Source organism: Sesamum indicum, linkage group LG3 (assembly GCF_026168435.1).
Source record: "Sesamum indicum cultivar Baizhima isolate 11 linkage group LG3, ASM2616843v1, whole genome shotgun sequence".
NCBI lineage: Eukaryota > Viridiplantae > Streptophyta > Magnoliopsida > Lamiales > Pedaliaceae > Sesamum > Sesamum indicum.
The window spans coordinates 29967721-29994621 of NC_142659.1; the positions used below are offsets into that span (position 1 = coordinate 29967721).

A 26901-nucleotide genomic window follows, 5' to 3' on the forward strand; every position below is an offset into this window, starting at 1 on the left:
CAAAGAAAATGACATTGAAGGAGTATGATAGTATTTTTACTTTTAGAACAACGAATATACCTTTGTGTGGTTTTTGTTGGAATTATACAGTAGATTGACGTTTTCTTACCAAAACCAACACCCTATAATAGTCCATTCATGTCAAAATAATAATTATATAACTAGTATAATTATTATATATGTTATTTATATATATATATATATATATATTTGTTTTTTGAGAAAAAGAAAAACAGGAGAGGTATCTGGAACGGATTAATGAAGTCAATATTCATCCAGGAGATGAAGAAAGTGCAAAAATGGAATTTCACATATCTTTTAAAAACCTTTTATAGGGAAGAGGGAAAATTTAATACAGCAACTAATTACACCTCACTCCCCAGTCCCCTGCACTGGCGCAACAAAGGGCGTTGGTCTTTTCAACTCCCCCTATATGCTGCTACCATACGCTCCCTCAGCGCACCAACGCATTTTCATTCTTTCCCATGCCAACGGCTACTATTCTCCTCGCTATGGCGCTCTGCGCCACCCTAATCTCCTCATTAACCTGCGCCGCCGTCGTATCCGAGATCCTGGCCTTGCTCTCCTTCAAACAGAATATTTTCGATCCTCGTGGAGCCATGGATGGTTGGAATGCGTCCACTCCCGCCGCGCCGTGCGACTGGCGTGGCATTCTGTGCTCCGCCGGCAGGGTGAGTGAGCTCCATCTGCCGCGCCTTCAGCTCGGCGGCCGGCTCAGCGAGCAGCTCGGTGACCTGCGCCAGCTGCGGGCGTTAAGTCTCCATTCCAACAACCTGAACGGTTCAATCCCGCAGGCACTCTCCCGGTGCACACTCTTACGCACTGTCTATTTGCAGTACAATTCATTCACCGGCGAGATTTCACCCTCATTTTTCTATAACCTCACAAATCTCCAAGTTTTTAACCTAGGCCACAACCTCATCTCCGGCGAAATCCCCGACGAACTTCCGGCACGCCTCCAGGTGCTCGACCTCTCATCCAACTCATTCTCCGGGAAGATTCCGGTGAACTTTTCGGCTAGTCACCAGCTCCAGGTCATCGATCTATCGTTCAACCATTTATCCGGCAGCATTCCGGCGACGATCGGAACGCTGCAGCAGTTAGAGTATTTATTCCTCGACGATAACGAACTCCACGGGACGATTCCATCGGCCATATCGAACTGTTCTTCACTCATCCACGTTAGTGCTGGGGATAATATGCTGTCCGGCGTCGTTCCGGCTACAATGGGGTCACTTAAAAGTCTTCAAGTTATCTCATTGCCTCGCAATCAGCTATCCGGCGTCGTTTCCTCATCCTTATTTTGTAAAATGACAGAACGGAATGCTACAGTCAGGATTCTTGACTTGAGTTCAAATGCGCTCACGGGGATAGAGAACCATGCTGGTGCAACGTGCGCTGGTGTTCTGGAAGTTCTAAACCTTCACGGGAATCGGATAAATGGGTTCTTTCCTGATTTTGTAATGAATTTGTCGACGTTAAAAGTTTTAGATATTTCTGGGAATTTGATATCCGGGTTTTTGCCGGATAGGATTGGGAATTTGGTTTCTCTGGAGGAGTTTAGAGCGCGGAACAATTCACTATCTGGTGGAATTCCGGATAACGTGACAAAATGTGTGTCACTAAGAGTGCTTGACATTGGGAAAAATCGGTTTTCTGGTTTAATACCGGAGTTTATAGGGGAAATGAAGGGATTGGCAATGTTATTTCTCGGCGGGAATTTGTTCACTGGTAGAATTCCTGAGAGCTTAAGCGATCTTTACTTGCTAGAATTGTTGGATTTGAGTGATAATATGCTGAATGGGACTGTGCCTCTTGAATTGATGAGGCTTAGCAATTTGAGCACTCTAAATTTGAGTAATAACAGATTTTCGGATGAAGTGCTGGTAAATATTGGTAAATTTAAAGGTTTAGAAGTTCTGAATATGAGTGGTTGCGGGTTTTCAGGAGCGATCCCATCAAGTGTTGGGAATCTTTTGAGGCTCAAAACTCTTGATATGAGTAAGCAAAACTTGTCGGGGGAGTTGCCTGTTGAGCTCTTTGGGTTGCCAAGTTTGCAGGTTGTGGCTCTTCAGGAAAATTTGTTGTCTGGAAATGTGCCTGAAGGTTTTAGCAGCTTGTCTAATTTGCAGTATCTCAATCTTTCATCAAATGCTTTCTCTGGTCAGATTCCGGCTACTTATGGATTTCTGAGATCATTAAGTGTTCTTTCACTGTCTCATAATCATATAAGTGGCTCAATTCCAGTGGAGTTGAGCAATTGTTCTGGTCTTGAAGGTTTAGAACTCAGAGAAAATGACTTCACCGGTGAAATTCCAGCTGGTTTTTCCCATTTGTCTCATTTACAGAGGCTTGATCTAGGCCAGAATAATTTAACAGGTGAAATTCCAGAAAGCCTTTCCAACTGTTCGTCTTTGATTGTCCTATTATTGGATTCAAATCACCTCTCAGGCCACATTCCGGACGCACTATCGAAGTTATCGATGTTAATGGAACTGGATGTATCTTCGAATAATCTGACTGGAGCAATTCCAGCAAATCTTTCACTTATCTCAACCTTGCAACACTTAAATTTGTCAGGTAATAACCTTGAGGGTCGGATTCCTGAGGCACTGGCTTCTCGTTTTAGTGATCCTTCCATCTATACCATGAATAAAAATTTATGTGGACAACCACTGAAAAAGAATTGCCCAAGGGAGAAAAGGCGGAAAAGAAAGAGATTGATTCTTTATATAGTTGTGGCTGTGGCAGGGAGTTTACTGCTGTTATTGTGTTGTTGTGGTTACGTATACAGTCTGCTAAGGTGGCGCAAGAGACTGAGAGAGGGGACATCAGGAGAGAAGAAGCGAAGCCCCAGTTCCAGTTCACAAGGGGGACGTGGAAGTGGAGAAAATGGTCCACCTAAGCTTGTTATGTTCAACAACAAGATCACATATGCTGAAACCCTAGAAGCAACAAGACAGTTCGATGAAGAAAACGTGTTGAGCCGAGGGAAGTATGGGCTGTTATTTAAAGCTACTTATGCTGATGGAATGGTGCTCGCAATTCGCCGCCTTCCTGACACATCCATTGTGGAGAACACCTTCCGTAAAGAAGCTGAATCCCTAGGCAAAGTTAAACATCGAAACCTGACAGTTCTTCGTGGCTATTATGCTGGACCGCCTCCAGATATGAGACTTCTTATTTACGACTACATGCCTAATGGAAATCTTGCCACCCTTCTTCAAGAGGCATCACACCAAGAAGGACATGTGCTGAACTGGCCAATGCGCCACCTGATTGCTCTAGGTATAGCTCGTGGCCTAGCATTCTTGCATTCGATCTCAACAATACATGGGGATGTGAAGCCACAAAACGTTCTCTTCGATGCTGATTTTGAGGCTCATCTCTCTGATTTTGGGCTGGATAAACTGACAATACCTAATCCAGCTGAAGCTTCCACCTCTGCCACACCAGTTGGGAGTCTAGGCTATGCAGCACCAGAAGCTACATTAACAGGGCAACCAACTAAAGAAGCGGATGTATACAGTTTCGGGATTGTGGTGTTGGAGATATTGACTGGAAAAAAACCAATGATGTTTACAGAAGATGAGGACATTGTGAAATGGGTGAAGAGACAACTACAAAGAGGCCAAGTTTCAGAATTGCTCGATCAGGGCTTGCTGGAACTCGATCCTGAGTCATCGGAGTGGGAAGAATTCTTGATGGGAGTGAAAGTTGGATTGCTTTGCACAATGCCTGACCCTCTTGAAAGACCTTCCATGACTGATGTTGTCTTCATGCTCGAAGGCTGCCGGTTAGGCCCAGAAATTCCTTCCTCTGCTGATCCCACCACGGTAACTTCACCCACCTGAAAATTAATACCCTGCACGAATTCATTCATTCTGTATTCGGGTATTCTTTGCTTGTTTGGATGATTTTTATGCTTTGCGATTTCTTAGTAGTCAATCCTTCTACATTTTAATTTTTAATTTGATTCATTTTTTTCTTTTATGTGGCTGCAATGACAAATGACAATAGTTTTTCAACTTGTTCTACTATCTGGAATCACTAATTCAGTTCACATCCTAATCAATGGTTCTTGTGTTGTGTGAATTTCTGTGGTACATAATGGAAGATATACATAAGTTTGGACTTCATCTGCTGCTAAAAATTTCATTTTCTTATTTTCAGGAAAATTTGGTCCAATTAAAGGACAAAATGTATAATAAAAATTAAATTTCACATGGTTGTTTATGATTCCATGCTAGTATTATTAAAAGAAAGTAGCCGTTACAGGTAGTGTTTAAAATATATGAAATGAGGGGACAGTACTCTTTTTATCGGGAAAGGGCAAATGCCTTGAGAATATTATTGGCTGTGAGACCTTTGAGATTCTTCTGATCTATCGAGACTGGGAGTGTGGAGGGAAAACAAAAACCACGTCAGATTTCAGGGAACTTGGCAGTTGACCAGATGTGGGGGCCCATCATTTGTCTTGTAACATTATTGGATCGCATCATGGAGTTCTTTGGCAGGACAAGTGCCAATCTTTTACCAATTTTTTGGATAATGATATTTCATCCTACTTGAGCGTACAACTTTTCTGTATCAGCTTATGTTTTATACAAATAGCAGTTGTGACATGTCTCCATGTATATAATAAATTATTTTTTAAATTTAAGATATATTATAAATAATAATAAAATATATTAATTGAATAATTAATAAAATTTAAAAAATTAAATAAATTAGTTATCTTGTAAATTGAATATCATTTTTAAAATAATAAAAAAATGGTACAGTAGTATTAAAATCCTCACTTTTGTGTTTATAGTACCTCTTTTCGTTATAACAATGTAGATAAAGAATAGTGTTTATGTTGGGTTTTTACGGAATGACGCAAACTCAGAAATACAATTTTATGGTATTTCTGGGAGGAGGGAACTGCTGTAACGAGCATAAAATTAGAATTCCGGGGTGGAAATTTGGAGCTCAACGTAAAGTATTTTATATGAGTGCTGTATTTTCCCATCATACCAAACACTCCTCAGAAGTACCAGAAGAGCAACAACATCAATAATGAAGAAAAAGATGCAACTGCATTGTGCAGAGCTGCGAACAAAGGAGAAACAGAGTCTTGTGACATCTGAATGGACTCAAAATAATGGGAGATGGGGACAGTACGTTTGTAGAGAGTGACTGATTCTTCCTTTTTTTTCTCCTTTTATAATTAGAGAGTGACTGAACGTCTAAAACAATTATTGACTGCATTTTCACCTATGGTAGAAAACAAATGCTTGCATAGTGAATTTTAGTGTTATTGCTTCTTGATTTAGATCTGTCTATTCCCCTTATCTTTCCTGTAACGTGCAAGCTTAAGAAAACATAGGAATCGTCGTTATCTGGAAACCAAAGATTGAGCTAATTGAAAGTATTTTTATGATGAAATTTAACAGTTAAGTATCTAAACAATCAAGTGTCCATAGTAAATTATACAAGAGATATGTTGGATGTGCCTCGAATGCACATAGCCTAGGACCAAAATTAGCTGAGAAAAGCTAGTCCTCTACCTACTGACTACTGTTACACAAACGTAATTGATCTACAAAATAGAAGAAAAAAATGAGGTGAAAAAATCTCTCTTCAGTTTTAGACAGAAAGCAAACCTGCCGGTAGAGAGTTACTGTACTGGTTAGGTGATAAAACCTTGCGGCAAGCATAAAATACAGCAGGATGGAAAGCAGCTGGGTTGTCTATGAACACGAAATGACCACCCTGCAATCATACCCAAGGAATTTCCCAATAATATTTTCATTTGGCACAAGTCGAGTAGCATAAAAACAACATCGATTTTTTGGGGTAGATAAAGGGGATCTGTATGTATAACATGGCAGAGGATGAGAGTGAAATACCTGAGGAACTCTTATAATCTCGCATGGGACCTTCATACTCTTGCGAGCTTCTTGTGCCCCTTGGTAATTCATCCAATCGTCGTAACCGTATATGAATGTAGTTGGCACTTTCCATTCGGAAGCACTGCACCGAAATGAGAAGAGAACATTAAAATTCGAACGCAACTGTTCCAGTGTTTCAATCAAGAAATGACAAGGACAAAAGCAGGAAAGATTTTGTTGAAACATCTCATTCGACCAAATTCCTAGACGTAAACTACATTGTCTTGCTATTTGAAGTTTCATAAAGTGATCTTTGAATGAACTAATTGCAGTGTATAAGATAATCTTCTATTCATCCAATAAATAGATGAAGATAAAGTGAACGAACTTCCGCAGCTTGTTTAGTAAACAAGTTTCAGTAACTTGTTCTTACATTTATTTTCAGGATATAAAAAATGAAAATGAGTTATGAATTTCGATTGAGCAGAAGTCTCTATCATAATTTGCCAAATCTTTTCAAATATAACAGTGTTCATAAACCGTTCACCACTAGTATTTGAATAACATAATACATCAGTTTGTCACATATAGTCTTTAAATTGTTGGTTCTACAATTAACTTCTGGATAAAACACCGTAATTCTATATTGGGTTGTTCAGTGCCAAACCCCTGTTTTCAAGCCAAAAATATCTTAATTTCTTATTTGTTTCACACATTAATTTAACTGTGCCTGGATACTGCTTGCAGCAATTAGCAAATTGCCGAAACATTATTTTCCTATTATTCCCACGTCCTCTTTTTAACCCATAATTCCACACCAATTCGAACCACCAAGGTTGTGCTGTATTAGCTTCCCTAGAACACATAAGAACACATTTCATTGCAGGAGTTAACAGATTCTCATCATTGACACGTAATATCCTGGTAGTAGTGCTACAATGCATTTCTCCAACTAAAACAATGCAGGCATGAAGCAACTCACCAATGTAAAAGAGGCATCCGAGGAAAGGCCCCAAAGGAGAATATGTACTTTAAGCACAATTCTCCACTAGCTTTCGCCGCCAGAGTATGATACACATAATCTTCAACAGAAGAAAGAGGCCAGGATTAGAACATAATTAGGAACCAAGGGACATTGAAGAAGCACATTACAAACTTACCTGTGAGCAATCTAGATTCATCCTCGTTCAACATGTTTCCTTGAGAATTCGAGCCAAATCTAGCACTCGTATATTTGCGAACCAGACCTGGACCCCAAGGACCTAACCCCCTGCATGATTGAATAAAAGAAATCAAGGTACAAAAAGAAAGATATTCCCAACATCACAATGTATTGCAACAACAGCTTACAGTGCGCAACAGTTTTCCCTTGCGAAAAGTTGAAACTATAAATTAGACCACCTAACTGTCTTCTGTGGAGTAGAACTATAGTAACTACCTTACTAACTTCTGAGGAGTAAAATTAGACTCCCATAGATGATTCACAATTGCACCTTTCCATGTTGCTCTAAATTGAATAAGCTGCTCAGACATATCTGTTTCCGAAGAAAACCCAGCAGGTCCTACCAAAATTAAGTGCTGAATGTGCTCGGGGTACTACAAAAACCCATTTCAGGTGATGTCAAAAATGGGAATGTAATCCACTTTATCAACAGGTATTGTCATCAATAATAGGCATATAATTGGAGAAATCAATTAATATTCATCTACCTTGATTGCATATTTAGCAGCCACATACCCTCCAAATGAATGCCCAAGTAAAATGAATTTGCTGAGATTGTTTTCTTTACGCCATTCCTCAAAGGACTCAATGAACCATGCCTCAGTTTCTGCATCACAATTTAGAGCATATATCAGCCATGCTTTGCTGTTGATCTTCAAGACTAAGCTAGCTAGATAAGTTCCTTATTTGGAAAACCAATTAACTGAAACTATTAACATTGACAGATTAATTTAGCATTAAACGAACTAACCTTCAGTGCTTTTACATGTGAAATCCGGCCTGCTCGATCCACCCCATCTGCACCAAAATGTAAGCAGAAATATAAGTCCACTTAAGCTTTTATTATGCACTTATTCTTCTTATCCAAGATTTATTTGCTCCCTCCCTTTCTTCCACAGCCAAAGAATTTAAGATCACTAGAAAAAATGGACTAACAAGATGAAGTCATCTCCAACTTCACTTTTACTCGTAGGTTTCTTGTAAAACTTGGGGACTGAAAACTATTGTAATCAAGTCTCCAAGCAACAATAAGAATATAAAACAAATCATTCTACATATCTATGATCTGCTAAAGTAGATCACTCCAATTTTCGAGTTACTAAATGGAAAATCTAAAATCATATAAAATGCTAAAAAAAAGCATGCAACTCAATCAATGACAAATTGCTAATGACACAAAGTAAACAATTACACCACAGTATGCAAAATAAAGAAAGAAACAAGGTCAATGTAGACACAACAAGTCAGCAAACGTAAAACATAAACCACACCTACCCAAGCTGATCAATTGCAATGACTTTGAAGTGCTTAGCAAGAGCGTCAAAATTACGGAAAAAGAAGCCTTGAGAAGCACCGTATCCATGTACCAGCACCAGTGCCGGCGACCCCTCTTCGCTATCGAACGTTACTGTATTTATAAACCTCGGTTCATCGCTTGCAGACCGAAACCACCGGGTTTTTGAACCCGGTGGTCCTGACCCAATGTTAACCCGCTCTTGCTTGTAACGGGTCCTACAAAATTGAAACCGATTCCAAAATTAGAACTGGAATGACATCATGAATGGCTCCAAATTTAGGAACTTTTCGGAAATCCCATTACTTGACGAGAGAGAGGAGGCGTTTCTCAGCGGCGATGATGTGATCGGTGGATGTGGGCTTCCACCGGAGAAGGGAGGGCCAGAGGGAGCGTCTCTTTGTCGTGGCGGCGGCGGCGGCGGCGGGTGGTGAGGTGATCTCCTCCGCCATTCTGGACAACGAAAATGATGATGATGATGATGATATCGACCACCTCCGCAGACCAATGCTGATGCAACCAAAAGCTTTGCCTTGTTGAATGCAAATTGATTTAGATGAGAAAAGAGTCCAATCAAGTCGGGGATTTTCTACGAGATTTTTGCTATTTATAGTTGAACTCTTAAAAATAGTATTTATTTAAATAATTCGTGAGGTGAAATCTCTCTGTCTATCTATATATAGAGAAGAAAGAATGGAGTGATCGGCGCCAGAAGGTCCCGTCTACGACATGGGTGACGATTGATTCCTTGAACTTTTCAGTTAGTCATTGTTCTTTCCGTCCACGAATACACGCACAAGGCCACTCCTCAAAATTCTATATTAAAATTGAACTTCTAATAATTTATTATTAACATTTAAGAATTTCCGAGTTTGTTTTCTTGAGTTCAAATTGCGGAAGCTCCGTAAGAAGATGCATTGAGAAAAAGCACATGAGACGAGAACGTGTATGTGCTTCCAATATTTTTTTCTATTTGAGTAGTGGGGACGGGATCCAACATCACTTCACTGCTTCCCCTATGATAAAGGAAGGAGTTGCGCAGGTGATGACGTGAGTCAAGGGAATCGAACCGGGTTTACAGCAGCATAAGCATGGGTTAAGAACTACGTGCATCCCATATGAGGCCTTTGTTCAGATCCAGTTTTATTTCGGAATTGAATTTTTTGTTTTTTATTTTCTATTATATTCAACACACTTATGTAAGAATGGCGTCATGTGTTTTATTTTTTATACATACCGGGCTTGTGTAACTTGTTACACACTTTCCACTGCCAATGACTAACGTGTAAAGAGTAATACATCAAAGATTGTTACCACATCCGCATACAATTCTTTTTAACGATTAATCTGTTTCGTTCATTCGATTAATTAGTTTTAAAAAAATTACACTTGGATAAAATGACAACATTATTGAATTACTATTTCTAAGATTCCCACGACAAAAGTTGATAGTTTAAATACAAAATTTGAGTTTGAAGTGATAAATTTAACTTAAACTTACGATATGAAATAATTCAAAATATGACTCAAGCACACAACAAACTACTTGCGATTCGACTTCGAGTACCCCAGGGGCTTGAATGGGGGCAAAGGCCGTTACGCCCCTCAAGACTTACCTAAGAAAAAAGACCTAGAGTAAGAAAAGGGACATTATCGAACAGCACCTTTTGATAAGAGATATGAACAAGAAGCTTCCAGAAAACTAGTGTTTTCTGAATTACATGAAGCCAGTAAACAAACAGCAAATCCGTGCCGTGAGGAGGTTTTCCATCCCTGTAGGGCAAGTAAAACGCTCTGGACGGAATAGATACTGTGTAACGCATCCTGCACAAGCTACTAAAGTATAATTCAAAATATAACTTGCACTTCATTTTTTATCTTTCAAGTGGTTCTCATTCTTAAATATTTTACTTTTAAACTTCCTTCCTTTATACGCCGGCTCCCACTATAACCGGCCAATGGAACACAACACTGACTTGCTCAATAGCAGTGTCAACTCTTACTTAGAGAAGGACGTCTCTCCTCTTAGTAATAATAATGTGAAGTTGGCTGGTTAGAGAGAGAGAGAATAAAGTAGAGATGGAAGGAGGAAATTTATGCAAATCAACTAATAAAGGAGTGGTTGCTTAGTCATAGATTGTTGGGGAGAAAATGGAATATATTCATATGCAGTTATTGGGATGCCCTCCAAAAGCCTACTGCTATCTCAGTTTAATGCTTTTATCCTATGAACGTGCTACACATGACATTATACAATTCACCTCTGTCATGAATCAAATATAATTAGGACTAATAAAACAACAAACATGTTTTCAGTTCCTGGAATCTAGTGCTTCCGAGAGAAAATAATTTATAGATTAATCGATAATTATAATATGGACTTAACACTTTCTTTTATAGAAACTTGTATTCAACACTGGCACTTGGCAAAATAACTTTCAAACTCTTCTCGACTTTGTGTACTCGCAGGAATCACAAGAACAAAAGTAATTGTAAGCCTTTTAAGGCCGAACTTGGAAAAACAAATAATACAGCCAAAATGGTTTATACAAATCAAATATGGTCCAGATATAGCACCATTAATATATCAGACAAATTTATTCAGCGAAAATCAAACTTCTCATCTACATCCTACCAACATAAACATGCCACCCTCAATTCTTCCAGCCGAGCAATTGACACGAGCAACAGAAAACTTGAGCTTAAAACACTGCCCAGCCAAATTATCAAGCTAACCATGGAGAACATAATGTTGATTCTTACTTGATAGGAAGAACAGCAACAACCCTTGTGCAAGAAGTAATCTTCTAATCTGCTCTAGACTGGCCAGCACGAGAAGAGAGGATGATGCCAACAATGAGACCATAAAGGGCCAAAGCTTCAGCAAAAATGAGGATAAGAATCATCCCGACAAAGAGTTTTGGTTGTTGAGCATTGGCTCTGTCACAGAGAACAACAGAATAAGAATTACACCATTATATCTCATTAAGAACAAAAACAAAAAAGGCAATCCAAAATGTGAAGATAATCATTTCCAGAATTTTAATTCAATTACTACAAGGAAAGCACAAAAAGACAAAGTTATAATTGCCAGCCACTGATTGCATCATATCTAGAGTCAAAATCCAATTTTAAAGAACCAAGCAAGTTTCAGTAAAGCTTTAGAAACCCAAGTGTGTTTTTTCTATATTATAATTTCCAACAAATAAAACATAACTGCCGACCTGAAAAGGGAACACCAAGAACCCCCAAGCCAAAGGTGCCATGAAAATAGATTATGCTCTTGCTACAATAAATAGATGTAAGTGGTATATGGTAGGTTAGCTTCCCATTGGGGAAATACTGCCTATATCAGAGGTAGGTCACTACATCCACAAAATCTACAAGACTTAGGATTTTAAGCAGATATTGCAGAGTCAACCACACAATATATCTATTCAAAGAACTAAGATTTTCTAAAACTTTCAATTAGGAGGTGACCAAAGGGGCAAAACCTAATCTTTTACACTAATGAAATTACTAAAGCATTTTCAGAGAAGATCCACACAATATGTTAAAAGAGACACAAGAACAAAGGTAAAAGACAAGTAATTAACACTCAATGAAAGCACACAAAATGTCAAACTAGTTCTTTTATCAAGTGACAGTTCACCCTTCCAATGCTCTAGACAAGGCAAGGAATGAGTATATCACTATACAAAGTGATCATGGTCAACGTAAAACATGATAGCATCTGAACTCATCAACTACATCCTAATCCACAAAAATTAAAAACAAAGCAACACATTTTCAACCGTAATGCTAAATCATCGAAATTCTAATAAGAATCCATGACTGAAAGTTACCTAACACCAGCATCTCCTACGATTCCGATGGCCATACCAGCAGCAAGGCCGGCGAGACCACAAGCAAGCCCAGAAGAAAGGTGAGCATAGCCATCAAACAAGTAGTAAGACTTAGCCTTAGGGTTAATACCGGTACTAATAATCACAGCAATAATCAAACCATAAATACCCAAAACACCAGCCATGACCACGGGAACAATAGACTTCATCACCAGCTCAGGTCTCATCACACCCATCGACGCCACTCCGACGCCACTCTTAGCAGTGCCATACGCCGCTCCCATACCTACAAATGCAACAGGATAACTAACAATCTAAGGAGCCATAACCTTAGATCTATAAAAGAGGAGTGGTGGACCGGTGGAGCATAGCTTACAGGAGAAGACTAGGGCAGCGGCAGCGCCGAGGAAGCCGAAGAATGGTGCCGTTTCATCGCCGCTGAAGGTTGAAGACATCTTCGATCGATTTGGATTTCTGCAGAGATCGGATCTGAAAGAATTTTAATTTTTGCGCAAAACTCCGCAGAGAGAGAGAGAGAAACAGTTGATTTGTTGGATTGATCGAGTCCTCTGTTATATACATCCGGTCGATGGGATTGGGAAGTGCAAGGCTCGTCCATGAGTTCGATTCCTGCTCAAATTACATTTCTGCCCCTTTGACCGCTATCGTATTTTTCTTTTTAAGTTAATTACATTTAGCTCCTATGAAAATGTGAATTTACATTTTTTTCAAAAAAATAGCAAAAAGTTATATATTTATATTTCCTTGGAAAATTCAAATTTTGTATATTTTTTTTTTGGTTGATGACGATAATATTTTTTATCCAAATTTCAAAAAGGAGATCAGATATAAACAGTAATTTTTTAAAAGGGGTCTGAATAATTTTTTTAAAAAAATATCATTTTATATTTTTATAAAGTGTTAAGTGTAATTAATTATTTTCTTCTTTTTTTTTTTTTTTTTGGTCCCCTTTTTGTGCAATTCCACAAAACTATTTTCATAGTATGTCAGAAGATAGTTGTGAGAAAATGAAAAGGTGCTTATGTCTTAACCCACACACTTTATAACACTTGTTTGCTTATCGGCCCAAATGAAATTTTATGTTGATTTTCTAGGGCTTGATTGAGACAAGCAACCGAAGAATTGGGTCATCTTGGGCCGTATCAGTTGAATGAGTAGGCTAGAATTTATGTGCCAATTTGGGAGCCCATCGAGAAAGGAATGGACCAAACCATTTGAAAAGGAGAGGGAGAATTATGAGTTTGATTCCTATACTTAACCACTGATACTCTTTTAATTTAATATTTTTAATTCTCAAATTATTTAACTTTTTGACAGTTTTGGTCCTTTCTATTCGATGACCCTTATAATACGGTAGATGAAAACCTCAAAGAATCTCCCTTGAACTTGGTCTTCTTTAATTATTTTAACCTCTATTTTCACCATTTTCTTCGACCCAAAACCTCTTAAATAAACCGTCCAAGCTTTTAAAAAAACCTCAAGACCAAATTCAAAGCAGGAAAGGGAGGTGTTTTTTTCCTCCATTGTTGAGGTTTCCCGTCTATTCTAACGACCATCAACCACAAAACATAAAAATTGTCAAAAATTTGTATGAGGAGCTTTGCATACAACAATATCACTATCATTTTAACACACTAATTATTAATTCTTCAATAATTATATATGGAACTCCTAGTCCAACACCCTGCTACCTCAACAGGTGTTGTGTTCCATCACCATCATCAGCTCAATACGTACCCACTATTTTGCTATTTTTTAAGTTAAGAAATAATTGGATTTAAAAGCCTACAAATCCCTAAAAATTGGCTACTAAATAAGTAATTCATTGGTTTGCATGCATGTGGACAATATATATCAATTTATACTCCATTTGTAATTTAAAGTCTTTCCTTTTTATTAAAAGAAATAATTTGAGAAGATATAATATGCAAAATACTAATATATATATATATATGTATATATTAAAAATAATATAACTATTCAAAACATGAGACACATTTTTGTCCAATCAAGAAATAAGTACTAATTATATTTATTAATTTAAGAGGATAAATATTACATCAGAGATAGTTAGAAGAGCAAAGTGTATTTTAGGCTAGAAAATATTCCATAACACCCTAAAATGTATCCCATGATGATGCTTTCACACCTAAACAAATAGATTTGGGGAATGGGGAAATCCTCATTCCTCACACCCAATAATTATGGCTGCCAGAATGATAATTGATAATGTGGTTGGTGTGTAGGAATATGAATATCAGACATTCCAAGGGAATGAATCAAACAATTACTATATATGTTGAGGTATTAAAACAACCTCATTAATCAATCATCGGCGGTAAACTTCAAACAGGATGAAATACTTTGATTAATTAATACATCCATCGGCTGCATGACAATTAATTATCTACTACCAACTCCAACATTCTATCAACAGGATGAGATCTATTTTGTTTCAAAACTTTTATTCTATTAATACCATGATATATCTATTTTTATAATAATAAATTTTTTAATTTTCTTTATATATATATGCTTTAGTTCAAAATTGGAGATATACTTAACCAAGTATACTACTGATTAATCGTATTTATTATATATATAAAAAATTGAGTTAATTTTATCGATATTTCCTTACACAATTACATCTCATCTCGTGTGATATTTGCATAATTTTTTGTGTCTAGAACGGTGTTGATGTGACTACAATTACAATCTTAAGTAGTGTACTTAAGGTAGCAATTGGACCTATATCCAACAAGACCCGCTCCTAATGGGGCAGGTTCTGGTCTGAAAAATTGTTTGAGTTGTTATGAACTTGAGAATTTTTTTGAAATTCGAAATATATAAGTTAGGCTATGAATAATTTTATATTTGTAGATAATTGAAAATGAATCAGGTCAGACCAGTCCCGACAAGTTTTGTGGTGGAGCTGGTCAGAATCCTTTCTGAAGTTGATGGGACGAGTTTCGAATCCATCTAAACCCGTCTAATTACCACCTCTAGGTGTATTTAGAATGACGATCTAATTTATAAAAAAAAATATAATATGAACAATTGATTATGGTAGGTACGTAGTTTGTATGCATAATTACAATGAGAAAGAAAACTTGTTGGATTAGGGTTTTTTTTGGGGGGTTAAATTCATTAGATAATTTTCTCCTAAATAATATTGGGATCCCAACATATAAAATGTTTCAGCATGCAATATGTCCTGGTACAGAAAAGTAAAGGAAAATTCATCAAAATGGATGTATAAGTAGGACTTATATTTCCAACACCAATTATTTGATCATAACATAAAATATATGGAATCGAATCCTTTAGGTACGTGAAATTATTAATAATATATATGTTTGCATGGAATTCATGATCTGTCATGCTCAAATTTCACACCCACGTCCTATGCAAACAATGGACAAGCATAGACATAGAGAGATACAATGTACATGCATGGATGTTGATATATATACACAATTAAGAGAAAAGTCAAATGTCTTAATGCAGCCATCATATTACATAGAATCAGAAACGGATTAAACAGGAAAAAAGAAAAAATCAGGAATATTTCATGCACCACCTCTCTCATCCTTTATTAATCTCAAGGGGTTGACTATTAATTATATACTTGATCACAACACTTTCATTCATGGACCTCTAACTCAAAATTACAATTTACCATGTTCAAATATCTGACCCAATATTATATATATTCAATTACAATTATCTTTTATTGAAATTTATTCCAAACAATTTTAGTAGGAATTGATCTTGAAAAAATTGTAGGTATTCTGTCTTTCTTTTCATATTTTCTGTGCAGACATTCATAATATGATAAAAAAACAAATTTAATCATACATAAGCAAATTATACTTATTCCTGATGAGCCTTAATTACTTCAACCTCCATATATACTACTTGAAATACGATTCAATCGGGATGAAATTAAGATGAGTGAATGATAAGTATATATATATATATATATATATATATGTGCTTGTGTATGAAAAATAAATCTATTTGAGGTTGATTCTAATTCATTGGATAGAACTCATTTTAGTATTTGTATATTTACATATATAAATACAAATTGAACAGAAAAAATGAAAGTAAAGGGGAGACTTTTAAGTGAACATACCTTCCCCTTTCCCGACCAAATCAAATTATTGCCTCTAATTCTTGGGAAATTGTAGCTATTTAAACCCCAGCGCCCTAACTTTTCCATACAACACACAAATCCAAAGTACAGCGCAACACTCTGCAGACACCCCATACCCAATGGCTACTACTCCAACACTCCTCGTTTCCTCCCTTCTCCATCACTTCATCATACTCCTCCTACTGCTCCCATATCAGCACGACCCTCTCACTCTCGCCGCCGAGTGGAAGCTCCTCCTCTCCAACGCCGGCGTCTCTGCCATGCACATGCAGCTTCTCAACACCGACCGCGTCGTCATCTTCGACCTCACTGATTTTGGGCCCTCCAACATTTCCCTTCCCAATGGCAAATGCCTCAACAACCCCAGGGACTTAACCCTCAAAATCGACTGCACCGCTCACTCCGTCGAATACGACGTCGCTTCCAACTCCATCCGTCCTCTCAACGTGTTCACCAACGTCTGGTGCTCCTCCGGTGCCGCCATGCCCGACGGGAGCTTGGTGCAAACCGGCGGCTTCAACGACGGCGATCGTAATGCCCGAGTTTTCAAACCATGCAGTGATAATTCTTGCGACTGGCAAGAATTTAACACAGTCCTCACGCAGAAAAGATGGTACGCCAGCAATCACATTCTGCCAGATGGCAGGCAGATTATTGTTGGCGGCCGCGGACAGTTTACCTACGAGTTTTACCCGAAAAGAACCGGAGCCGATGCATCCTACAATTTGCCGTTCCTTTCGCAGACAAATGACCCGAGAATTGAGAACAACTTGTACCCGTTTGTGTTCCTGAATGTGGACGGTAATTTGTTTATTTTCGCCAATAATCGAGCTATCTTGTTTGATTATGTAAAAGGGGCGGTGGTTAAAACCTACCCGACACTACCGGGTGGGGATCCGAGGAGTTACCCAAGTTCCGGTTCAGCAGTTTTGCTACCATTGAGGAACTTGCAAGGAGGAGGTAACATTACAGCCGAAGTTCTGGTGTGTGGTGGTGCGCCAAAAGGATCTTTTACAAGTGCAAACAATGGGAAATTTGTCGGGGCGCTAAATACATGTGGGAGGATCCAGATAACGGACCCGAACCCACAATGGGTTATGGAGACCATGCCTTCAGCTAGAGTTATGGGTGATATGGTGTTGCTACCTAATGGTAACGTGCTCATCATAAACGGAGCATCAGAGGGTACGGCTGGATGGGATTTGGGTCGTAACCCGGTTTTAACGCCGGTCATCTACAGACCAAAAAATCCAGTCGGGTCAAGATTCGAGGCCCAGCTCTCAAGCACCATACCCCGAATGTACCATTCAACCGCTGTTTTGCTCCGCGACGGTCGTGTACTTGTCAGCGGTAGCAACCCACATGCGTATTACAATTTCACAGGAGTGCTTTTCCCTACAGATTTAACGATGGAAGCATTCTCGCCCGACTATTTGGACCCAAAATTAGCACGGATACGCCCCACGATTGTATCACCGGCTTCACATTCACAAATCGGGTATGGACAACAACTCACCATTAATTTTAGAGCTCAAGGAGGGATAAACAGAAATTTAATAACAGTGACGATGGTTTCACCACCATTCACAACACACTCGTTTTCAATGAATCAAAGATTATTGGTTCTTACTCACGGGAATGGGATTCGTGCCAATGTGACACCACTAGGAAGATCCAATTATCAAGTCCGAGTCATGACACCGGGTTCAAGTATTCTTGCCCCACCCGGATACTATCTTCTATTTGTGGTTTATCGTGAAGTTCCTAGTCAAGGTATTTGGGTTCAAATCAAGTAGTTTGTCATGATATAAACATCGCCTTCCATTTTCCAAGCTTTAATGTAAACAAGTATTTGTTTTGGTATTCTTAATGAATATTTTTCATTTAATTCAAGCATAGCAAGTAGCTTAACAATGCTTCCAATCAGTGGACCGGATTTTCTATTTTAATTTTGTTATATTTTCTATTCTATTTTATATATACATATTTTGTGCATAAAAAAAATTAAATAAAATTGATGATGTAATATTTATACATGTAATAAGTATATGTAAAACGAAATAAAAAATGCAAAGTAGAAACATTAAATCCACGAAGGATCTTTGAATATGGTACATACTCAATTCGAGTTAAAAATTGCAAGCTTTCTCCTCCCCACACCCCATAGGGGGATCTATTAACTTTTTAATGGATAGAATTATGTGTGTAGCATATGACCGTCAATTTTAGACTTTATAGCGAAAAAAATTATTGGGACAATAATTTAATAAAACATTTGTAATTCTAGTTTGATACTCCAAAATTTCAGAATCACTATTAAAATATATATATGTATATATATATATATATTGGTATGTGTTCTGCTATCCTTCCAAATTAGAATTCAAGATGAATGGAAAGTGATTGATTTTTTATGTCTAATTTTTTTGGAACGGCAAAATCATTTCAAACAGTGTATCAAAATTAAAGTTACAATATTTGTTTCTAAAGCCGTTTCAAATTTGTAAATGTAATCAATTAGAACTCTTTTTGGAACACATTAATAAAATTAGGGACGATTTTGAGTTGACTGTTCCTATATGTCAGACAATTGATTTAAAAAAAATGACAGTTAGTAAATGTATTCTAAAGTGAGGTGCAATTTAGAATGGTTTTAGTGCTCATATGATCTAATATTATAAAAAACCGTTCCTAAGTTGGATTTCTAATTGAAAATTATTGTGTTACCAAGACCGTTGCACAATGTGTTCCAATTTGCAATGGTTTTTGTGTATAACTAAAAATGTATTACTAAGACCGCTCCAAACATAGTACAACGGTTATAATTCAACGGGTAAAAACCGTTCCAATTTAATGGTTTAGTCTTTGATCTTTCTATTGCAAATCAATTAGGAGCAGGTACATTTTGTACAGCGAATGATGAATCTAATGACAAAGATAGCTTTGACGAAGATTATGGTATTGAACAAGACAATAATTATAATTGAAAGTTTACAGTATTTGTAATCAAACATCTGTAAAAATTACTGATTAAATATTTCTATATTTTGTACGAATAATAATTTTTTTTTTCAAAAATTGTTCAACTTGAGAACGACCGATATTAGTTCAGACAGTTCCTATATCAGTTCCAAACATGAGTGGTCATAAATTATATTGTTCCTATTCCTTAACCATTTCTAAATAAACGGAGTAATATTAAATTTCCACTAGGTACAGGCATATATATAAAAAACCCTCCCTGAAAATATTACAATATTTCACAAAAAAACAAAAAAAATTTAAAAGCTAAGAACAGTCAAAATAATGGACCGTTCCTAAATTCGCTCCAAACAAATTAATTTCCACACCTAAACAAAAAGTGGAGCGAAAATTACATCTAGGAATAGTTGTTAAATATTTGATCGTTCCTAAATATATAAATTAGTCGTTCCTACTTATAATTTAAATGAAACAGTTCCTAAATGAATACTTCAAACCGTTCATAAATATATAAATAAATAAATAAAAAACTCCTTGTTAACTTCTCGGTTAGGAATGGATTTAGAAACACAACCAACCGTTCCTAAATAAATCAAGAATCTAATCAATACAAAACAACTGAAACGTTGACGTCGTTTTGTTTCTTAGGAACGGACTTTGGAACAATTTTATTAAATATATAAAAGTAATAAATTAGGAAGGGTTTTAGTAATTGAAAAAAGAATGTTACAAATCTAAATAAAAAAATGTTCCTAATATCAATAATAAAATAGTTCTAAAAACATGTTCCTAAATAAAATTGACCGTTCCTAAAATAGTTACAAAAAACTATTCCAAGCAAAAAAATTGGCCGTTCCTAATACTATTTAAAAAATTGACCACTAAACAATTTTAATGATCGTTCCTAAATATAAAAATAAATTCAGTTCCGAAATTCAGGCTTCAGTATTACAAAAATTGTTCCAAAAATAACCCTAATTAAATTATAAAACCGTTCGAATTTTTATCCAATCCATTCCAATTGAAAAAAAAAATTATATTAAAATACAACATTATGAACGGTCACTATCAATGTGTTACAATGTCCTTTCCAAATCGGAACAGTCGACACGTTCCTAAATATTGTAACGTCGTCTGCAGCGACAGTTCTTAAATCATTTCAAAATCCGATTTAAAATAATTTATTCAATTCGAATCGTGAAAAATGACAAAACAAAAACATTTCTAAACCTGCCCCAAATCTCATTTTTTTTTTTTTTTTTTGTAGTGAATGAATTTGAGTATAACTTGAAGTTGCACATATTTGAACAAAATCTACAATGTATATGAGAATAAAGCTAGCTCCAAAAATTCTTCAACTAGAAGACGTGTTTAAAATTTTAAGCACCTTAATTAGCTGTAAATGTGGATTTTCCATTACTATTCACCTAAGCCTAATGTATATGTTCCTCTGCTACTTATTTATATGAGGTTAAAATCTGCAGTAAATTTTGCCGCAGTGAGAATGGGACTTCACCTTTGTAACGTCCCCTACTTCAAAAACTTACATATTTAGTTCAAAAGCCTAATTCCGTTAGGTTTTTAATGGACAGATTACGTGCACAGCATATGACCAATTTTAAAGTTTGTACTAACCATTCACACCCAAACATGGCATCATCTCTACTCTTTGCCTTCTTAAATGTTAAACACCAACCCAAACATGTACACTTCCACCTCTCATTCTTTCCTTCTTTAATATTACACCCCACCAACCCCAATCACACCCACCATCATGGCTCCCTCTCTTTTTCTTTCATTCATCCTCCGCCACCTCCTTCTTATATTACTACTCCTCCTGCTTCCTCACCGGAATGTTCTCACACGCGCCGCCAGTGGCAGGTGGGACTTTCTCCTCTCCAACATCGGCATATCAGCCATGCACATGCAACTCCTCTACACTGACCGCGTCGTCATTTTCGACCGTACCGACTTTGGCGTCTCCAACATATCTTTACCCGCCGGAAATTGCCGCAATGACCCAAGCGACACTGCATTGGTTAATGACTGCACCGCCCACTCGGTGGAGTACGATGTCGCTACCAACTCCATCCGGCCACTCATGGTGCTCACCGACACCTGGTGCTCCTCCGGCGCCGTCATGCCCGACGGAACTTTGGTCCAGACGGGAGGGTACAATGACGGCGATCATGCTGTGAGATTGTACAAGCCGTGTACCAATAATTCTTGCGACTGGAGAGAAATCAATCCCGGGCTCACGCAAAGAAGGTGGTACGCCACCAACCATATTCTGCCGGATGGAAGGGCTATTGTTATTGGTGGAAGGCGGCAGCACAACTATGAGTTCTATCCGAAAACATCCCCGGGTGATACTTCATACAAATTGGATTTTCTTGTGGAGACAAAGGATCCGAAGATCGAGAACAATTTGTATCCATTTGTTTTTCTGAACGTGGACGGGAATTTGTTCATTTTCGCAAACAATCGAGCTATCTTGTTCGATTATGTAAAAGGGACGGTGGTGAGAACTTACCCGACCATACCGGGTGGGGATCCGAGGAGTTATCCAAGTACGGGTTCTGCAGTTTTGCTTCCATTGACCGACAACGCTGGATCAGCTGAAGTCTTGGTGTGTGGTGGTGCCCCAAACGGGGCTTATCTTAGTGCCATGAATGGGAGCTTTGTAACGGCGCTTGACACGTGCGCAAGGATCCGAATAAACGAACCGAATCCTGAATGGATCTTGGAGACCATGCCCATGCCTCGGGTCATGGGGGATATGGTGCTATTACCAAATGGCAATGTGTTGATCATCAACGGGGCGGGCTCCGGTGCCGCTGGATGGGAGTTGGGTCGGAACCCAGTCTTAGCACCCGTCATCTACCGACCCAACAATCCATTCGGGTCAAGATTTGAAGTACAAAGTTCCAGTACTATACCTCGAATGTACCACTCAACAGCACTATTACTTCGAGACGGTCGAGTTCTTGTTGGCGGCAGCAATCCTCATACTCACTATAATTTCACTGGAGTTTTATTTCCCACTGACTTAACTTTAGAAGCATTTTGTCCATCATATTTGGATCCAAATTTTAAGAACTTGGGTCCAAGAATTGTTTCTCCGACCGCACAAACCAAAATCGGGTACAATCAACAACTCACAGTTCTCTTCACATTTCCGGACAATCTTAATCGTGACGCTTCGATCATGGTAACAATGGTTGCCCCTGCATTTACGACACACTCATGTTCAATGAATCAAAGGCTGATAGTACTCAGCGGTGGGAACGTGACAGCAGCTGATGGGAGATCCACATACCAAATTCGGGTCATGACGCCGAGTTCGGGTAATATTGCTCAACCTGGATTCTATCTTCTCTTTGTGGTACATCAAGATGTTCCTAGTGAGGGGATTTGGGTACAGATATCATGATGTGGACGTACTTCCTTTCTTGTTAATTTGTAGATAATAAGATAAGATAGAAGTGATTATTTAACGTAGAAAGAATAGGAGTGAGTTTTAATTATAGGATGAAGTTGAAGGCAGTAGATTCTTTTTTGTCATAAAATTGCAATCGTAGAATTAGAAACCAGTTGTAATGATTATTTTCTCCTATCAAGAAATGATCAAAATAATATGATGTGTTTTTCTATTTTTGGGTTAATTTTATGTTATTAGTTCTTGCATTATTTTTTATATAACTAAATCAAATCTACTTAAGAAACTAGTTCTTGCCATCTTCATTCAAGCTCCATGCAGTATTTTTCAAATTAATGATGTCTGCAATTTAGCATTTAATAGTCAGGAGTTGTTACCATCCCAATCAGACCCCCACCCCCCCCTCCCCCAAAGACAGAGAGAGAGAGAGAGAGAGAGAGAGAGAGAGGGTGATGAATGTGTGTGGTAGCTGTGGTATTTAGTATTTGTTTGACCAAAAAAAGACTGAACAAATTTACGGAACTTGTCAGTGAATGAGTTTGTATGCATGTTTCAAGGGAATGCCAGTTCTTTCAGGATAGCTGGAAAGTACAAATGCAGAGCAAAGTTAATTTTACACACGAGAGAGCTCCATCTTGCTTACTCCATAAAATGGGCCCTTTAATTATTGAAAAAGGTTAGGTACACATGCCCCATTTACCTTGATTCCGAGATCCGCTGATGTTAGCCTGGATTTAGTTAACAAGAGGACTGAGGAGAGTTCAGTTATGTCGACGTAACGGATTCTTGCTCTCATTATCGGCAAAATTCTGATTCGGACTGAATTTAACTAAGTCGTAATTAATATACAAGTATAATATATTTATTGTATAATTAGTATAAAGTTCAAAAAAAAAAAAATAATCAATCTTTGTCATATAATTTAATTTGGCTCAATCACACTTGTTCCACCGAATCAGAATTTTTTCAAATATCGATTTCCTTCTCTACTACTTTTGCTTCTAGTGCTACTAAAACCCACCACCCTTAACAATTTAGCTCAAATACGCATGTACTACTTAACATTCTCTTCTGACGCTTGGGCCACCGTCTGAGTTCTTTATTTCATAGAACGAGCCCAGTAAGCTCCGATGATCGGCCCAATAGTCACTGCGATGCTCTTGTTCCCACATGCTACTCACCAATTATTACAAAATGGAACACAAACACCATCTAAAATACATGTGGGCTATAACTCTGAAAAGCCCATCTGTCCTAATTCCAGCATATTCGTTTTATTTTCAAGCAGGCAAACGCCACACGTAAAGAACAATTAATTTCAATCCGTTCCACAAGGTACCCAATTTTTAGCCAAATTCCAGTCCACGTGAAATTTGTCAGGTCATTGATATCAAATAGAAATAAACAGTCGCTCAGAGGTATCATTACGACATTGTCAACCTAAACACGACAGAGAATTATAGAACATAGGAAGAAACAGCAGAATTACTTGTCGATAAAATATGTAAATTTACATAAAAATTCAAACAAATGTTTGGTGCTCTGCCCTCAGAGCACAACAAAAAGCACAAACATAATTAATGGTAACCCTAGCTAACCACTACAAACCAAACACTAAACAATTGTATCATCCTTCCACCTAGGCACGCTCGCCCCGAATACGCCTAGCCAACTGAATATCCTTAGGCATGATGGTAACCCTCTTGGCGTGAATTGCGCACAGGTTGGTGTCTTCAAAAAGACCAACGAGATAAGCCTCCGCTGCTTCCTGGAGCGCAAGCACAGCGTGACTTTGGAACCTCAAATCCGTCTTGAAGTCCTGCGCGATTTCACGAACCAAGCGCTGGAAAGGCAGCTTGCGGATGAGGAGTTCTGTGCTCTTCTGGTATTTCCGGATTTCACTGTTTCAACCGAACATTAATTAGAAACCTCATTTGATTACAATCATCATCCAACAAAAGGGAAAAGAAACCAAATAATCGTAGGCTAGGGTTTACCGAAGAGCGACGGTTCCAGGGCGGTAGCGGTGGGGTTTCTTCACTCCGCCAGTGGTTGGGGCTGATTTTCTTGCAGCCTTCATCAATTAAGAAAAACAAAGCCGACGCAAAAATCAGTAAAGCCAGAACAAGAGAGAAAATAACAAACACAAACCCTAAATTAATCACAGACAAATTAGGAACCCAACGATTTAGTTCAAAAAAAAAGGAAAATAAAGCTAAATCAATTCACAAACCTTGGTAGCGAGCTGCTTCCTGGGAGCCTTTCCTCCAGTAGATTTACGAGCGGTCTGCTTGGTACGGGCCATGGCTCCTCAACTAATCAAATCTAAATCACTGAAATAGGGGAAAACAAACAATAGATCAGATCCACAAACAACTCGAAAGGGAGAAACTAGATTAGAAGCTAGATTAACAAAGAAATCCCATCTACCTAAATTACAATCTTGGAGCAGATAAAACGGAGACGAAAATAAGCAATTTCCAAAGCTTTTGCTGCTAATATAATTGAAACGTTGTCTTCAATGAAAACGGGGCATTATATAAGGAGGGGGAGTGGGGTAGGTCGGTTTTGAAACGTGGACTTGGGAGTCTTGGCCTACAACGGCTCTGAAAAGGGAAGAAAGAATTATTCGGAAAAAGTGCGGGATCCATGACATCCCCATCCAGTGTTTCTCATTGGTTCATAATTGTACGAACGGCTGTGATTGGTTTTCTTGGGCTCACGCGGATCGCGACCGATTTTGTGCTTCTCTTGTCTCTGTAATTTGGAAGTTTTTGTTTTTTGATCGACTCATCTGAGTTTCTGTCCGAGTCACAACCGAGTTAATTTAATTATATTATTTCCTCTTTTTTCCACATTTCCCTTTTCTATTTTACATTTGACATTATTATTTACTATAACTAGCATTTGCCCCGTGCTTTGCTGCACGGTGATAAATAAGACTAGAAGGATTTCTGATGGAATTCTAAGATTAATGGAATACTAACTTGTAAAATAGAAGTTAGCACTCTAACGTTTAAGTCATTAATGGTTTTACTAAATAAATAAAGAAAAAACTCGAAATAATGTGGAGATAATGGTCAAATATGATGATTGAATAATATAACTCATTGGAGTGCTAAAAGTAGCTTTAGAGATAAAATAAGAGTGAGAGCGCGATTGAATGTGTTACCAAAATAACTGCACAAATAGCCCATTTATAAGCAATTGTGGATCCAAAAAAGTGGTTACAGTGAATCATATGCCGCTGGAAAACTGCATGTGTTGGCTACTAAAATGTATAATCTTTTGATTGAATATTTGCAAGTTCATCCGAGAATTCAAAAATCTGTTACTTAAAGAGCTGATTTCAGCCTAATTATTTTGAGTTAAGTAACGATATTTTAATATGGCGTATCCTAAGGTGTCAGGGACTTGTGTGACATATAGTCCCTGTTGTATGCTGACTCATCCTGTTGGATTTGGCTCGTTTCTTACGCCTACCATGTTATAAAGGATAAACCAATATATGGACTTGATATCTTGCTCATGGGCTAGTAAGGGCTAACCTGATGGGCTGTTCGGTGGGGTCCCCCTTCCTTATTATTGGGTTTTGAGAAAAAATATTTGTAGGGGGCATTAAATTAGTTGAATGAAATTGCCCCTCGTTCTTTGGATAATTATATTTAGTGTTCATGCAAATTAAATCATCACAAAAATATTTTTTAACTAAAAAGAATATTTTAATAAAAATAATTAATAAGTGAATAATTTAAATTAAAAGTAAGTACTAAGTTAATATAGATGCACAACAAACACAATATCCCAACAACTCATATATATGCTTTTGGAAAAAACTAGCAATATATATATATACTTAATCAAAAGTTAAACACTTGAAAATATATATATATATATATGTGTGTATATTGTCATACTTTTCAAAGAAAATATATTTGAAGGGTAGATGTGTAATTACTCATTTTTATCTAAAAATTAAATTATTATTATCAAATTATTAAAAATATTTATGTGAAAGTTTATTATCTATTTATTGTACTCA

The 26901-nt window shown here is 37.5% G+C and overlaps 5 protein-coding genes and 1 pseudogene across 5 annotated transcripts; 3 read left to right on the forward strand and 3 right to left on the reverse strand.

Moving 5' to 3' along the window:
* Nucleotides 1-303: 303 nt before the first annotated feature.
* On the forward strand, nt 304-4160 carry LOC105159323 (uncharacterized). The gene has a single exon (XM_011076341.3). It carries the CDS (start codon nt 486-488, stop codon nt 3873-3875), a length of 3390 nt encoding a protein of 1129 aa, XP_011074643.1. The 5' UTR covers nt 304-485; the 3' UTR covers nt 3876-4160.
* Nucleotides 4161-5419: 1259 nt separating this feature from the next.
* On the reverse strand, nt 5420-9200 carry LOC105159322 (putative 1-acylglycerol-3-phosphate O-acyltransferase). The gene is made up of 9 exons (XM_011076337.3): nt 8720-9200; nt 8395-8631; nt 7871-7917; nt 7608-7726; nt 7336-7493; nt 7058-7167; nt 6880-6979; nt 5916-6039; nt 5420-5778 (listed from the first exon to the last, which is right to left on the reverse strand). The coding sequence occupies exons 1-9, from the start codon at nt 8863-8865 to the stop codon at nt 5653-5655; spliced, it is 1167 nt and encodes a 388-aa protein (XP_011074639.1). The 5' UTR covers nt 8866-9200; the 3' UTR covers nt 5420-5652.
* A 1700-nt stretch (nt 9201-10900) lies between these two features.
* On the reverse strand, nt 10901-12818 carry LOC105159324 (V-type proton ATPase 16 kDa proteolipid subunit). Its single transcript, XM_011076342.3, has 3 exons — nt 12635-12818; nt 12259-12544; nt 10901-11353 (listed from the first exon to the last, which is right to left on the reverse strand). The coding sequence occupies exons 1-3, from the start codon at nt 12711-12713 to the stop codon at nt 11221-11223; spliced, it is 498 nt and encodes a 165-aa protein (XP_011074644.1). The 5' UTR covers nt 12714-12818; the 3' UTR covers nt 10901-11220.
* Nucleotides 12819-16521: 3703 nt separating this feature from the next.
* On the forward strand, nt 16522-18326 carry LOC105159577 (aldehyde oxidase GLOX pseudogene; annotated as a pseudogene).
* Nucleotides 18327-21146: 2820 nt separating this feature from the next.
* LOC105159578 (aldehyde oxidase GLOX) lies at nt 21147-23035 on the forward strand. The gene has a single exon (XM_020692914.2). It carries the CDS (start codon nt 21195-21197, stop codon nt 22851-22853), a length of 1659 nt encoding a protein of 552 aa, XP_020548573.1. The 5' UTR covers nt 21147-21194; the 3' UTR covers nt 22854-23035.
* Nucleotides 23036-24334: 1299 nt separating this feature from the next.
* Nucleotides 24335-25448, reverse strand: LOC105159325 (histone H3.3). The gene is made up of 4 exons (XM_011076343.3): nt 25290-25448; nt 25093-25192; nt 24857-24933; nt 24335-24760 (listed from the first exon to the last, which is right to left on the reverse strand). The coding sequence occupies exons 2-4, from the start codon at nt 25162-25164 to the stop codon at nt 24499-24501; spliced, it is 411 nt and encodes a 136-aa protein (XP_011074645.1). The 5' UTR covers nt 25165-25192; nt 25290-25448; the 3' UTR covers nt 24335-24498.
* Between the last annotated feature and the right edge of the window lie 1453 nt (nt 25449-26901).